Here is a 17,467-nt window from a genome sequence, read left to right as displayed (position 1 = left end):
TAAATAGGCATTTTTCCAAAGGAGATATACAAATGGCCAACAGGTACATAAAAAGGTGCTCAACGTCACTAATTATCAGGGAAATGCAAATCAAAACCACAATGAGATATCACCTCACACCTGTTAGAATGACTGTTAACAAAAAGACAAGAGATAACTAGTGTTGGTGGAAAAAAGGGAACCCTTTTGCACTGTTGGCAGGAATGTAAATTGGTGTAGCCACTATGGAAAACAGAATGGAGGTTCCTTAACAAATTAAAAATATAGCTGCCAGATGATCCAGTAATCCCACTTCCGGGTATTTATTTGAATGAAATGAAGTCACTACCTTGAAGAGATATCTGCACCCCCATATTCATTGCAGCCTTATTCACAATAGCCAAGACATGAAAACAATCTAAACATGCATCCACAGATTAATGGGTAAAGACATTTGGTAAATATATACAATGGAATATCTTGCCATTTGTGATAGCATAGATGGACCTCGAGGACATTATGTTAAGTGAAATAAATTAGACAGAGAAAGATAAACACTGTATGGTATCACTTACATGTGGAATCTAACAGAGCTGAACTCATAGAAACAGAGAGTAGAATGCTGGTTGCCAGGGTATTGGGAGGGGGAAGAAATGGGGAGATGTTTCAAAGGGTACAAACTTCCAGTTATAAGATGAATAAGTAATAGGGCTCGAATGTATAGCATGGTGACTCTAGTTAACAATATTATATATTTAAAAGTTAAGAGATTACATCTGAAATGTTCTCACCACACAAACACACACACACACACACACGGTAATTATGTGAGGTGATGGATGTGTTAATTAACCATATTGTGGTAATCATTTTGCAATATATGTATGTATCAAATCATCATGTTGTACACCTCTTAAACAATGTTATTTGTTAGTTATATCTCAGTAAATCTGGAAAAAAATAATATAGCTCAGGCAATGTAAATTAAAAAACATGTCTCTTTAGGTAACAATTCTATCATTCTAATATATTTTTATAAAAAGAAAATTATAAAGTAACATTTCTCCCCTCCAAAAATAAATTTAATAAAATAATGTAACACTCTTGAGAGACACTCAACATAACAGGAATAGAGGGGAAATTCCTCAACTTCTGTTAAGAGGTATCAATGAAAACCCCACAGCTAACATCATACTTAATGAACTTCTGTTAAGAGGTATCAATGAAAACCCCACAGCTAACATCATACTTAATGGTGAAAACTGAATGCTTTTCCTCCTAAGATGGGTACAAGGCAAGTACATCCACTGCCATTACTTCTCTTCAACATTGTCCTGGATGTTCTAACTAGGGCAATTAGTTAAGAAAATAAAATAAAAGATATCTAGATTGGGAAGGAAGAAGTAAAACCATCTCTATTTGCAGATGACAAGATCTTGTATATAGAAAATGCTATGAAACACAGGAAAAGTCTGTTAGAATAAACAAGTTCAGCAGGTTTGCAGTATACAAAAATACACAGCAATCAACTGTATTTCTCTAGAGTAGCAGTGATAAAACCAACAATGAAATTAAGAATGCAATTCCACTTACAATAGCAACAGAAAGAACAAAATACTTAGAAGTAAATTTAACAAGAGAAATGCAAAACTTAGTCTCTGAGAACTACAAAACATTGTTGGAATAAATTAAAGAAGATCCAAATAAATGGAAAAACACCCAATGTACATGGATTGGAAGACTTAATGTTGTTAAGATGCCAATACTCCCTAAATTGATCTACAGAGTCCAATCAAAATTCTGGCTGGTTTCTTTTCAGAAATTTCCAAGCTGATCCTAAATTCATATGGAAACTCAAGGGGCCCAGAATAGCCAAAATAATCTTGAAAAAGAAGAGCAAAGTTGGAAGACTCACACTTCCCCATTTTAAAACTTGCCACAAAGCTACAATAATCAACACAGTGCAGTAGTGGCATAAGGGTAGACATATAGATCAATGGACTAGAACTGATATATTAGAAATAAACTCTCACAATTATGGCCAATTGATTTTTGGCAAGGGTGTCAAGATCATTCAATGGAGAAAGAAGAGTCTTTTCAACAAATGATGCTGGGACAACTGGATATTCACATGCAAAAGAATCAAGTTGGCTCCTTACCTAACACTATATAAAAATTAAATCAAAATGGATCAAAGGTCTTGATGTAAGAGATAAAGTTTTATAACTCTTAAAAGAAAACATAGGAGTAAATCTTCATGACATTGAATTAGGCAATGGCTTTTTAGATGTGGCATCAAAAGCATGAGTGACAAAAGAAAAACAAATTGGAAATCATCAAAATAAAAATTAAAAAAATTTTGTGTTTCAAAGGACACCACAAAGAGAGTGAAAAGACAACCACAGAGTGGGAGAATATTTTTTTCTTTCAAACCATGTATCTGTTAAGGAAATTTTATTTAGAATATATAAAGAACTCTTTCAACTCCATGAGAAAAAGACAAATAGTTTTAAAAAATGGCAAAGGATCTGAATAGACAGTTCTACAAATAGCCAATAAACGCAAGAAAATATGCTCACTATCGTTAGACAAGGACACCACAAGAAAATTACAGACCAATATCCTTGATGAACAAAGATGCCAAATCCTCAACAAAATATTAGCGAGCCAAGTTCAAAAATACATTAAAAGGATCATACACATAATGAAGTGGGATTTATTCCAGGGATGCAAGGATGGTTCAACATTCGCAAATCAGTCACTGTGATACACCACATTAACAAAATGAAGGATAAAAAACACATAAGCACCCCAATAGATGCAGAAAAAGGCACTTCCCTGGTGGTCTGGTGGTTGAGAGTCCTCCTTCCAATGCAGGGGATGCGAGCGAGTTCTATCCCTGGTCGGGGAACTAAGATCCCACATGCTGTGGGGCAACTAAGCCCATGTGCCGCAACTACTGAGCCCACGCACCACAACTACTGATCCTGCAAGCCACATCTAGAGAGCCCATGTGCTGCAATTACAGAGCCCACGTGCTCTGGAGCCCACGCACTACAACTAGAGAGAAGCCCGTGTGCCACAATGAAGAGCCTGTGCACTGTGACAAAAAATCCTGTGTGCCACAACTAAGACCTGATGCAGCCATAAATAAATAAATAATAAATATTTAAAAATAGATGCAGAAAAAGCATTTGACAAAATTCAATACACATTTATGATAAAAACTTCAACAAAGTGGGAACATACCTCAACATAATAAAGGCCATATATGACAAGCCCACAGCTAACATCATACTCAACAGTGAAAAGGTAAAAGCCTTTCCTTTAAGAACAGGAACAAGGCAATGATGCCCACTCTTACTACTTTTATTCAACATAGTATTGGAAGTCCTGGCCAGAGCAATTAAGTAAGAAAAAAAAAAGATATCCAAATTGGAAAGGAAGAAATAAAACTGTCACTGTCTGCAGATGACATACTGTCATATATGGAAAACACTAAAGACTCTATCAAGAAACTGTTACAACTAATAAATGAATTCAGTAATATTGCAGGATACAAAATCAGACACAAAAATCTGTTGTGTTTTTACACACTAATAACAAACTATATGAAAGAGAAAAAAAGAAAGCAATCCCATTTACAATTACATCAAAAAGAATAAAATACCTAGGAATACATTTAACCAAGAGATGAAACACCTGTATATTGAAAACTACAAGACATTAATGACAAAAATTGAAGAAGACACAAATAAGTGGAAAGATATTCTGTGTTCATGGTTGGGAGAATCAATATTGTTAAAATGTCCACAATACCCAAGGCAATTTGCAGATTCAGTGCAATCTCTATCAAAATTCCAATGGCATTTTTCACAGAACTAGAATAAATAATCCTAAAGTTTGTACAGAACTGCAAAGAAACCTCTAATAGCCAAAGCAATCTTGAGAAAGAAGAACAGAGCTGGAGGCATCACACTCCCTGATTTCAAACTATGTTACAAAGCTCTAGTAATTAAAGCAGTATGATATTGGCATAAAAACAGACACACAGATCAATGGAACAGAACAAAGAGCCCAGAAATAAACCCAGGCATATATGGTCAGTTAAATTACATCAAAGGGATCAAGAATATAAAATGGGGAAAGCACGGTTTCTTCAATTAATGGTGTTGGGAAAACTAGACAGTCACATGCAAAAGAATGAAACTCAGCCACTATGTTACACTATACACGAATATTTACTCAAAATGTTTTAAAGACTCGAACATAAGACTTGAAGCCATAAAATTCCTAGAAGAAAACATACGCAGTAAGCTCCTTGACACAGGTCTTGGTAATGAATTTTTGAATCTGACACCAAAAGCAAAAGCAACAAAAGTCAAAATAAATAAGTGGGGCTACATAATACTAAAAAGCTTATGCACTGCAAAAGAAACTATCAACAAAATGAAAAGGCAACCTACTGAATAGTAGAAAATATTTGCAAATCTTAGATAAGTGGCTAATATACAAAATATACAAATAACTCATGCAACTCAATAGCAAAGAGCCCCCAAACAATCCAATTAAAAAATAGGCAGAAGATTTGAATAGGCATTTTTCCAAAAAAGACATACAGATGGCCAACAGGTACATGAAAAAGGTGCTCAGCATCATTAATCATCAGGGAAATGCAAATCAAAACCACAATGAGATATCATTTCATACCTGCTAAAAATGACTATTATCAAAAAGACAAGAAATAAATGTTGGTGAGGATGTTGAGAAAAGGGAGCCCTTGGGCACTGTTGGTGGGAATGTAAATTGGTGCAGTCACTATGGAAAACAGTGTCTAGGTCTGCAAAAAATTAAAAGTAGCACTACTGTATGATCCAGCACTCACAATTCTGGATCTTTATCCTAAAATGGAAACACTAACTTGAAAAGATATATGCACCCCATGTTAACTACAGTACTATTTACAATAGCTAGGTCATGGAAACAACCTGTGTCCATCAATGGATAAATGAATAAAGAAAATGTGGTATATATATATATATATATACACACACACACAATAGAATATTATTCAGGCATGAAAAAGAATGAAATCTTTCCATTTGCAACAACATGAATGGCCCTTGAGGGCATTATACTGAGTGAAATAAGTCAGACAGAGAAAAATAAATATATTACCTCTCTTATATGTGTAGTCTTAAGAACAGCAGCAACAACAACAAACTCCTAGATACAGAGAACAGATTGGTGGTTGCCAGAGAGGGGAAAATGGGTGCAGAGGATGAAAATGTTAAAAAAAAAAAAAAGTGTGTGTGTGTGTGTGTGTGTGTGTGTGAGAGAGAGAGAGAGAGAAAGAGAGAGAACGAACTTCATTTCCTAAGATCGGAATTCTTTTTTTTTTAAACATCTTTATTGGAGTATAATTGCTTTACAATGGTGCGCCAGTTTCTGCTTCATAACAAAGTGAATCAGTCATACATATACATACGTTCCCACATCTCCTCCCTCCTGCATCTCCCCCCCTCCTCCCTTCCCCATCCCACCCCTCCAGGCGGTCACAAAGCACCGAGCTGATCTCCCTGTGCTATGTGGCTGCTTCCCACTAGCTATTTTACATTTGGTAGTGTATATATGTTCATGCCACTCTCTCACCCTGTCACATCTTACCCCTCCCCCTCCCCATATCCTCAAGTCCATTCTCTAGTAGGTCTGTGTCTTTATTCTCGTCTTGCCACTAGGTTCTTCATGACCCTTTTCTTTTTCCTTTTTTCCTTAGATTCCATATATATGTGTTAGCATACTGTATTTGTTTTTCTCTTTCTGACTTACTTCACTCTGTATGACAGACTCTAACTCCATCCACCTCACTACAAATACCTCCATTTCATTTCTTTTTATGGCTGAGTAATATTCCATTGTATATATGTGCCACATCTTCTTTATCCATTCATCCAATGATGGACACTTAGGTTGCTTCCATGTCCTGGTTATTGTAAATAACTGCAATTAACATAAGCTGCAATGAACATTTTGGTACATGACTCTTTTTGAATTATGGTTTTCTCAGGGTATATGCCCAGTAGTGGGATTGCTGGGTCATATGGTAGTTCTAGTTTTAGTTTTTTCAGGAACCTCCATACTGTTCTCCATAGTGGCTGTATCAATTTACATTCCCACCAACAGTGCAAGAGTGTTCCCTTTCCTCCACACCCTCTCCAGCATTTATTGTTTCTAGATTTTTTGATGATGGCCATTCTGACCGGTGTGAGATGATATCTCATTGTAGTTTTGATTTGCATTTCTCTAATGATTAATGATGTTGAGCATTCTTTCATGTGTCTGTTGGCCATCTGTATATCTTCTTTGGAGAAATGTCTATTTAGGTCTTCTGCCCATTTTTGGATTGGGTTGTTTGTTTTTTTGTTATTGAGCTGCATGAGCTGCTTGTAAATCTTGGAGATTAATCCTTTGTCAGTTGCTTCACTTGCAAATATTTTCTCCCATTCTGAGGGTTGTCTTTTGGTCTTGTTTACGGTTTCCTTTGCTGTGCAAAAGCTTTTAAGTTTCATTAGGTCCCATTTGTTTATTTGTGTTTTTATTTCCATTTCTCTAGGAGCTGGGTCAAAAAGGATCTTGCTGTGATTTATGTCATAGAGTGTTCTTCCTATGTTTTCCTCTAAGAGTTTGATAGTGTTTGGCCTTACATTTAGGTCTTTAATCTATTTTGAGTTTATTTTTGTGTATGGTGTCAGGGAGTGTTCTAATTTCATACTTGTACATGTAGCTATCCAGTTTTCCCAGCACCACTTATTGAAGAGGCTGTCTTTTCTCCACTGTATATGCTTGCCTCCTTTATCAAAGATAAGGTGACCATATGTGCATGGGTTTATCTCTGGGCTTTCTATCCTGTTCCATTGATCTATGTTTCTGTTTTTGTGCCAGTACCATACTGTCTTGATTACTGTAGCTTTGTAATATAGTCTGAAGTCAGGGAGCCTGATTCCTCCAGCTCCATTTTTCGTTCTCAAGATTGCTTTGGCTATTCGGGGTCTTTTGTGTTTCCATACAAATTGTGAAATTTTTTGTTCTAGTTCTGTGAAAAATGCCAGTGGTAGTTTGATAGGGATTGCATTGAATCTGTAGATTGCTTTGGGTACTTGAGTCATTTTCACAATGTTGATTCTTCCAATCCAAGAACATGGTATATCTCTCCATCTATTTGTATCATCTTTAATTTCTTTCATCAGTGTTTTATAATTTTCTGCATACAGGTCTTTTGTCTCCTTAGGTAGGTTTATTCCTAGATATTTTATTCTTTTTGTTGCAATGGTAAACGGGAGTGTTTTCTTAATTCCACTTTCAGATTTTTCATCATTAGTGTATAGGAATGCAAGAGATTTCTGTGCATTAATTTTGTATCCTGCTACTTTACCAAATTCATTGATTAGCTCTAGTAGTTTTCTGGTAGCATCTTTAGGATTCTCTATGTATAGTATCATGTCATCTGCAAACAGTGACAGCTTTACTTCTTCTTTTCTGATTTGGATTCCTTTTATTTCTTTTTCTTCTCTGATTGCTGTGGCTAACGCTTCCAAAACTATGTTGAATAATAGTGGTGAGAGTGGGCAACCTTGTCTTGTTCCTGATCTTAGTGGAAATGGTTTCAGTTTTTCACCATTGAGGACAATGTTGGCTGTGGGTTTGTCATATATGGCTTTTATTATGTTGAGGAAAGTTCCCTCTATGCCTACTTTCTGCAGGGCTTTTATCATAAATTAAGATCGGAATTCTTAACCTAGAATTATAAAATCATATGTGGGAGAGCATTCATACATTTTTCTAAGAAGGCCTGCAACTTTCATCATATTCTTCAAAGGGTCCAAGTGACAAAATAGAATCCCTGCCCTCAGGCTGACCTGCAGCCTGTGACTGGGAAGGGTGGGCAAGTATCCCTTGTGAAGCCTCTTTGCTGCTCCTATCAAAGCCTAGGTGGTGCCCAAGGGGAGTGACTCCGCCCACTTCTGGTTCAGGGCTCGATTCCATTTCCCATTCTATTTATTTCATATTTGCTCCCATGAGCAGCAGCTCTGACCACAGCCTGAAGGCCTGTCTCTGAGCTCTTCTGGGCCCTTCTCTTGGACCCTCTTCTCACAGTAGGCCCTCCCTCCAGTCCCTGCTAGGCTCTCCCAGCCAGGGCACTACTCCACGTCTAGCTGCTGCTCACCCCTTACCTCCCCACCAGATTGGATGTTGGTATGACACAGGAAATGATTTATATGAGAAGTTGAGAATATCACCCCTTCAAAGAGGTCCTCCTTGGTTCCCACCCTAAACTGGCTTTCACTCTATTACTTTTACTGAAACTTCCCATTCATGTCCTTCCAAGAACTTTTTGCAAATGGAAAATATTTTATTCTTTTATTTTCCCTCTCTCCCACTAGAATGTAAGCCCCTGGGAGTATGGACTTTGAATTTTTTCTTTTTCACAATTGTAGCCTCAGTGCCTAGAATACAATAATTACTCACCAAGGTATTTGTTAAATGTTCTATGAACAGAAGTTGAGGGAAAGTTACCAATCTTCAAATATTGGAAGGTGACTCTCAGGTCTTTCCCGAGCTGGTCTTCTCTGGACCAGAGAAATGGGAATGCTGGCTGGGAGGCAAGGCCTCACAGCAGGTGGGATCTTGCATGGACATAGCCGACAAACATCTCTTCTCTAGGAAATCTTCCAGTAGTCATATTTCTACTGTATGATGCAATTTCCCTATCCATAGCTAACTGGACCAGGGGTAAAACTTAAGTCAAGCTGGACCAATCAGAATCTCTCTCTTAAGAATTTGAAACTAGAGGAAAAGTTTATAGTTGAGAGCTGAGTGCTGATAATTGCAATACTACAGAGCTATGTTCATTGAACTGCCCAGGTTATTACTCTTCCTGAAGAGTGATTAATTGGCTTTTCCTTGAATTTAATGAGCTACCCCCCAGTGTCCTTTAATTTTAATAAATCCTTTTTTTCTTAAACTTATTAAGTTTACTCTCTATAGTTGTAACCTAAAGAACCTTAGCTCATACATAGAGACACAGAACCTGAAACAACAACAATTTCCTATAGTCTAGAATTTTCTAGTCCATGTCTTAATCTTTAAAACTCCTTCTTCTTTGGGGCACCTGCCACTTAGTCATCCTTCATTCTTGTCAGCATCCAACCTGGTAGCCACTGTCCCATATTCACTGAAGACTTTCCATCTGCTCATAGCTTTCCTCTTCATTCATGTCTGTTCCAGTGATTTATCAACTGTATCTCAGCATCTGGGGTGACACAACCTAGGTTCAGGGTCCATAAGGCCATCCCACATCCTAACCTCACAGTTCCTTGACCTCTAACTCTAATGCACATCATCTCCTCACTTTCTCAGTCACCCACACCCATGGCCACCCTCAGGACATTGTCATCACTTAGAACTGCTCATCAGAAATTTTAAGTTCAACTTTGATCACAACCTCTCCCGTCCTTCTAGCTGTGCTACTCCTCTAGTCCAACTACATTTGCTTCCAAAGAAACTTTCAAGGTTTTTCCTCTTCTCCCAGTCTATAAGCTCTTTCTTAGATCTCTCCCCGTTTATAGAACTACTTTTACCAACAGTCTCAATGGCTTTTTATCCTCTATTCATCTATTGTAATTATTGGTAGCCCAGGTTGACCCCATAGCCTTTCAGTGTTCCTACAGAGATGGCAGAAAATCCTACAGCATAGCTTCAATATTTCCCAACTATGCTTTGGCTTTCTCCAGTGAGTTTTCTTTCTCTCATTTCTCATAGGAACATCCTCCATTCATTCATTCTGTTGATAACTTGCTGTACTGAAACTCTATACTTCTTTGGTTTCCATGTCACTTCTTTCTCCTGGTGTTCTTCTTGCCCCTCTGCCTCTTCCTTCTCATGGGTTCTTCATCCTTTCTCTCTGCCCTTTCAAAGTTGGTGCTTGTCAGGGTTTCATCCTTTGCCCACTTGTCCTCTTATTCTATTATTCCTCTACCATTTTAACAACTCCTGTGGTTTTACTTTCCAACTCAATGCTGATGATTCCCCAATCTCTATTTCTAAGCCATATTTCTCTCTAGAGTTTTATAACCAGATATTAATTGGTCTCCAGACTTCTATACACTCTGATACTGGTGGACACTGCAGACTCAGTGACATCTTCCTCTGACATGTTTTTCCTTTCACATTTGCTTAGTTGTTGATACAACTATCCCCTTTGGCACCCATGCAGAAACTAGGAGCAACACAGTTGCCCCATCTCCACATCCCCATCCATCTCTTTAATCTACTACCTCTATCTTAATTCAGGCTGCCATAATTAAAAAAAAATTCTATTGGAGCATAGTTGATTTACAATGTTGTGTTAGTTTCAGGTGTACAGCAAAGTGATATATATACATACATATATATATGTATATATATACCTATCTCTCTCTATATATATCCATTCTTTTTCAGATTCTTTTCTAATATAGGTTATTACAGAATATTGAGTAGAGTTCCCTGTGCTATACAGCAGGTCCTTGCTAGTTATACATTTTATATATAGTAGTGTGTATATATTAATCCCAATCTCCTAATTTATCACTTACCCCCACGTTTCCTCTTTGGTAACCATAAGTTTGATTTCAAGATCTGTGAGTTTTTCTGTTTTGTAAATAAGTTCATTTGTATCATTTTTAAAGTTAGATTCCATATATAAGCAATATCATATGATATATGTCTTTGTCTGACCTCACTTAGTATGATAATCTCTAGGTCTATCCATCTTGCAGCAAATGGCATTATTTTGTTCTTTTTTTATGCAGACTATTGTAATTTCTTATATAAACTACATCAACCATCTTCAAACTGGTCTTGGTAACTATGGTGTTTTTCTCTTCAAATGCCTTCTTCCCATTGCTGCCAAGATCTGAAAGGCCCATCAATCCCCTGCTAACGCTGTCCAGCAGATCCCTGCTCTCCCTAGCAGAGAGCACAAGTTCCCCATGACACACACCAGGGAAGGACCACCAAGTTGCTGGCTGGCTCTCCAACCTTTTCTTTCATCATTTTGTGTATAAAACATTGTGTTCTGTTAATAACACACAGTCTCTATTTCTTATTAATAACACAGAGTCACAAACGACCTCCCAAACTTGGCCATTGCTACTCTCTAAACAAATCTAATTCAGTCCACGAATCATAACTGGCTGGTGAGCTTTAGTAGAAGTAATTATAACACAGTTCTTTAATGAAAAAATCTCCTACCTTTTCTTCTTTACAGCATTTAATAAGAATTAGCTTATGGAAAGAACTTAATTCTGGACGCCAAAAATTATGGCTTGTGGGCACCATTTCTGTTGTCATGAGTTGATCATCCTCCTTTATTTTAGAATAAGCTTCCTGTTCAGGTGGGTTAAGATAAGTCTCAAAAGATCCTGGAAACACAATTTAAAAATATGCTTTAATTAAAGTTGCTTTGACTTTGATATTAAATAAATGTATTTGATAATTAAAAAATCTCTACATTGACCATTAGCTTTTTACATTACCACACATGTAAATATATTTAATCTCCCCCTACCCAACCTAATTAAAAAATAGTGAATTTAAAATTGGATCAGAAAACGAATTCAAACCACTTAACAAAAGGCAAAGCTAAAATAAATGACAGAGAAGTTAAAAATGAAAGGATGCAGCGATATATCAATCAAATGTGAGCAAAAACAAACACCTGACATGATAAGAGTAACATTGGATATATTAGAATTCAAGGCAAATATAATTAAATGGGATGAAATAGTTCAAGTTATATTAATTAAAATACAAACCCAATAATAAAAACACAATAAAATAAACGTATATGTGTTAGACAATAGCATAAAAATACATCAAACCATCACTGCTGAAGGCAGAAGAAAAAGCAGAAAAACATATTAGTGATAGGAAATAACACAACTGTCAGTCTGTGACAGATAAAGCAAATTAAAAATTCTGGTATAAATATTTTTTACCATATAAATAATATATGAATAAATTGACACTGGTACAACTTTATGCCCTAATAAACAAAACATATTGCCCTCAACCCCCCTGGAATATTTATAAGAAATGGGCTTGCATCTCACATGAGGCTTAGGATCCTAGGACCCTTACTCTGGTTATAACATGTAGTAAGAATTAGCATTGAAATTCCTGCAGACAGAGAGGGCAGACAGCAGAAGCAAGAAGAACTACAGTTCTGCAGCCTGTGGAACAAAAACCACATTCACAGAAAGACAGACAAAATGAAAAGGCAGAGGACTGTGTACCAGATGAAGGAACAAGATAAAACCCCAGAAAAACAACTAAATGAAGTGGAGATAGGCAACCTTCCAGAAAAAGAATTCAGAATAATGATAGTGAAGATGATCCAGGACCTCGGAAAAAGAATGGAGGCAAAGATTAGAGAAGATGCAAGAAATGTTTAACAAAGACCTTGAAGAATTAAAGAACAAACACCTAGAAGAATTAAAGAACAAACAAACAGATGAACAATACAATAACTGAAATGAAAAATACACTAGAAGGAATCAATAGCAGAATAACTGAGGTAGAAGAACAGATAAGTGACCTGGAAGACAGAAAGGTGGAATTGACTGCTGCAGAACCGAATAAAGAAAAAAGAATGAAAAGAAATGAAGACAGCCTAAGAGACCACTGGGATAACATTAAACATATGAACATTCGCATTATAGGGATCCCAGAAGGAGAAGAGAGAGAAAAAGGACCCAAGAAAATATTTGAAGAGATTATAGTCAAAAACTTTCCTAACATGGGAAAGGAAATAGCCACTAAAGTTCAGGAAGTGCAGAGAGTCTCAGGCAGGATAAATCCAAGGAGAAACATGCCGAGACACATAGTAATCAAACTGATAAAAATTAAAGACAAAGAAAAATTATTGAAAGCCACAAGGAAAAAATGACAAATAACATAGACGGGAACTCCCATAAGGTTAACAGCTGATTTCTCAGCAGAAACTCTACAAGGCAGAAGGGAGTGGCATGATATATTTAAAGTGATGAAAGGGAAGAACCTACAACCAAGATTACTCTACCCAGCAAGGATCTCATTCACATTCACCAGAGAAATCAAAAGCTTTACAGACAAGCAGGAGTTAAGAGAATTCAGCACCACCAAACCAGCTCTACAACAAATGCCAAAGGAACTTCTTTAAGTGGGAAACACAAGAGAAGAAAAGGACCTACAAAAACAAACCCAAAACAATTAAGAAAATGGTAATAGGAACATACATATCGATAATTACCTTAAACGTGAATGGATTAAATGCTCCAACCAAAAGTCACAGGCTCACTGAATGGATACAACAATGAGACCTGTATATATGCTGTCTACAAGAGGCCCACTTCAGACCTAGGGACACATACAGACTGAAAACGAGGGAGTGGAAAAAGATATTCCATGCAAATGGAAATCAAAAGAAAGCTGGAGTAGTAATTCTCATATCAGGCAAAATAGACTTTAAAATAAAGAATGTTACAAGAGACAAGGAAGGACACTACATAATGATCAAGGGATCAATCCAAGAAGAAGATATAACAATTATAAATATATATGCACCCAACATAGGAGCACCTCAACACAGAAGGCAAATGCTAACAGCTATAAAAGAGGAAATCGACAGTAACACAGTAATAGTGGGGGACTTTAACACCTCACTTACACCAATGGACAGATCATCCAGACAGAAAATTAATAAGGAAACACAAGCCTTAAATGACACATTAGATGAGACAGATTTAATTGATATTTCTAGGATATTCCATCCGATAACAGCAGATTACATTTTCTTCTCAAATACACATGGAACATTTTCCAGGATAGATCACATCTTGGGTCACAAATCAAGGCTTGGTAAATTTAAGAAAATTGAAATCATATCAAGCAACTTTTCCGATCACAACACTATGAGATTAGAAATCAATTACAGGGAAAAAACACTAAAAACACAAACACATGGAGGTTAGACAATATGTTACTAAAAACCAAGAAATCACTGAAGAAATCAAAGAGGAAATAAAAAAAATACCTAGAGACAAATGACAAAGAAAACAAAACAATCCAAAACCCATAGGATGCAGCAAAAGCAGTTCTAAGAGGGAAGTTTATAGCAATACAATCCTACCTCAAGAAACAAGAAAAATCTCAAATAAACAATCTAACCTTACACCTAAAGGAACTAGAGAAAGATGAACAAACAACACTCAAAGTTAGTAGACGGAAAGAAATCATAAAGATCAGAGCAGAAATAAATGAAATAGAAACGAAGAAAACAGTAGCAAAGATCAATAAAACTAAAAGCTGCTTCTTTGAGAAGATAAACAAAATTGACAAACCTTTAGCCAGACTCATGAAGAAAAAATGGGAGGGGGCTCAAATCAATAAAATTAGAAATGAAAAGGAGAAATTACAATGGACACTGCAGAAATATGAAGCATCAGAAGAGACTGCTACAAGCAACTCTGTGCCAATAAAATGGACAACCTGGAAGAAATGGACAAATTCTTAGAAAGGCATAAGCTTCTAAGACTGAACCAGGAAGAAATAGAAAATATGAACAGACAAATCACAAGTAATGAAATTGAAACTGTGATTAAAAATCTTCCAGCAAACAAAAGTTCTGGACCAGATGGCTTCACAGGTGAATTCTATCAAACATTTAGAGACGACCTAACACCCATCCTTCTCAAACTCTTCCAAAAAATTTCAGAGGAAGGAACACTCCCAAACTCATTCTATGAGGCCACCATCACCCTGATAACAAAACCAGACAGAGATACTACAAAAAAAGAAAACTACAGACCAATATCACTGATGAATATAGATGCAAAAATCCTCAACAAAATACTAGCAAACAGAATCCAACAACACATTAAAAGGATCATACACCATGATCAAGTGGGATTTATTGCAGAAATGCAAGGATTCTTCAATATATGCAAATCAATCTGTGCGATACACCACATTAACAAATTAAGGAATAAAAACCATATGATCATCTCAATAGATGCAGAAAAAGCTTTTGACAAAATTCAACACCCATTTATGATAAAAACTCTCCAGAAAGTGGGCATAAAGGGAACCTACCTCAACATAATAAAGGCCATATATGACAAACACACAGCAAACATCATTCTCAATGGTGAAAAACTGAAAGTATTTCAAATAAGATCACAAACAAGACAAGGATGTCCACTCTCACCACTATTATTCAACATAGTTTTGGAAGTTTTATCCACGGCAATCAGAGAAGAAAAAGAAATAAAAGGAATACAAATTGAAAAAGAAGAAGTGAAACTGTCACTGTTTGAAGATGGCATGATACTATACATAGAGAATCCTAAAGATGTCACCAGAAAACTACTAGAGCTAATCAATGAATTTGGTAGAGTTGCAACATACAAAATTAATACACAGAAATCACTTGCAATGCTATATACTAACAATGAAAGATCAGAAAGAGAAATTAAGCAAACAATCCCATTCACCATTGCAACAAAAAGCATAAAATACCTAGGGATAAACCTACCTAAGGAGGTAGAAGATCTGTACTAAGAAAACAATAAGACACTGATGAAAGGAATCAAAGATGACACAAACAGACGGAGAGATATACCATTTTCTTGGATTGGAAGAATCAATATTGTGAAAATGACTATATTACCCAAAGCAATCTACAGATTCAATGCAATCCTTAGGAAATTACCAATGGCATTTTTTTTACAGAACTAGAACAAAAAATCTTAAAATTTTTATGGAGACACAAAAGACCCTGAATAGCCAAAGCTATCTTGAGGGAAAAAAATGGAGCTGGAGGAATCAGACTCCCTGACTTCAGACTATACTACAAAGCTACAGTAATCAAGCCAATATTGTACTGGCACAAAAACAGAAATATAGATCAATGGAACAGGATAGAAAGCTCAGAGATAAACCCACGCACCTATTGTCAACTAATCTATGACAAAGGAGGCAAGGATATACAATGGAGAAAAGACAGCTTCTCCAATAACTTGTGCTGGGAAAACTGGACAGCTACATGTAAAAGAATGAAATTAGAATACTCCCTAACACCATACACAAAAATAAACTCAAAATGGATTAAAGGCCTAAATATAAGCCCAGACACTATAAAACTCTTCGAGGAAGACATAGGAAGAACACTCTTTGACATAAATCACAGCAAGATCTTTTTGACCCACCTCCTAGAGTAATGGAAATAAAACCAAAGATAAACAAATGGGTACCTAATGAAACTTAAAAGCTTTTGCACAGCAAAGGAAACTATAAACAAAACGAAAAGACAACCCTCAGAATGGGAGAAATTATTTGCAAAGGAATCAACAGACAAAGGATTAATCTCCAAAATATATAAACAGCTTATGTAGCTCAATATTAAAAAAACAAACAACCCAATCAAAAAATGGGCAGAAGACCTAAATAGATATCTCGCCAAAGAAGACATACAGATGGCCAAGAGGCACATGAAAAGCTGCTCAACATCACTAATTATTAGAGAAATGTAAATTAAAACTACAATGAGGTATCACCTCACACTGGTTAAAATGGCCATCATCAGAAAATCTACAAATAACAAATACTGGAGAGGGTGTGGAGAAAAGCCTCTTGCACTGCTGGTGGGAATGTAAATTGATACAGCTACTATGGAGAACAGTATGGAGTTTCTTTAAAGAACTAAGAATTACCATGTGACCCAGCAATCCCACCCTACGCATATACCCAGAGAAAACCATAATTCCAAAAGACACATGCACACTAATGTTCATTGTAGCACTATTTACAATAGCCAGGTCATGGAAGCAAGCTAAATGCCGATCGACAGATGAATGGATAAAGAAGCTGTGGTACATATACACAATGGAATATTACTCAGCCATAAAAAGGAATGAAATTGGGTCATTTGTAGAGATGTGGATGGATCTAGAGACTGTCATACAGAGTGAAGTAAGTCAGAAAGAGAAAAACAAATATCGTATATTAATGCATATATGTGGAATCTAGAAAAATGGTACAGCTGAACCAGTTTTCAAGGCAGAAAGAGACACAGATGTAGAGAACAAATGTATGGACACCAAGCGGGGAAAGCGGGGTGGTAGTGGTGGTGGTGGGATGAATTGGGAGGTTGGGATTGACATATATACATTAATATGTATAAAATAGATAACTAATACTGAACATGGGAAAAAAAATAAAGAAATGATTTAAAAAAAGAAAAAAAAGAAAGACAACCCACTGAATGGGAGACAAAAAAAAAAAAAAAAAAAAAGAAATTCCTGCAGGTGCAGGGAGCACAGTACGGTGTAAGCCCCTCAGCAAACCAGCACAACCATCTAGTGATGAAACAGGCTGCTGCAGTCGAACATTAGGCAAAATAGTTGGCTTC

The 17,467-nt window shown here is 36.4% G+C and overlaps 1 protein-coding gene across 1 annotated transcript in view; it reads right to left on the bottom strand.

Annotated features, from left to right (window-relative positions):
• Window positions 1-17,467, bottom strand: part of DNAH6 (dynein axonemal heavy chain 6) — a 297,879-nt gene that overhangs the window by 46,660 nt on the left and 233,752 nt on the right. The window contains exon 63 of the mRNA XM_068564239.1: window positions 11,272-11,441. Within this exon, the coding sequence (XP_068420340.1) occupies window positions 11,272-11,441 (170 nt within the window). The remainder of the gene's footprint in view (window positions 1-11,271; window positions 11,442-17,467) is intronic.

This window comes from Eschrichtius robustus, chromosome 15 (genome assembly GCF_028021215.1).
Source record: "Eschrichtius robustus isolate mEscRob2 chromosome 15, mEscRob2.pri, whole genome shotgun sequence".
Classification (NCBI taxonomy): Eukaryota; Metazoa; Chordata; class Mammalia; order Artiodactyla; family Eschrichtiidae; genus Eschrichtius; species Eschrichtius robustus.
This window is presented reverse-complemented; position numbering and strand designations above follow the sequence as displayed.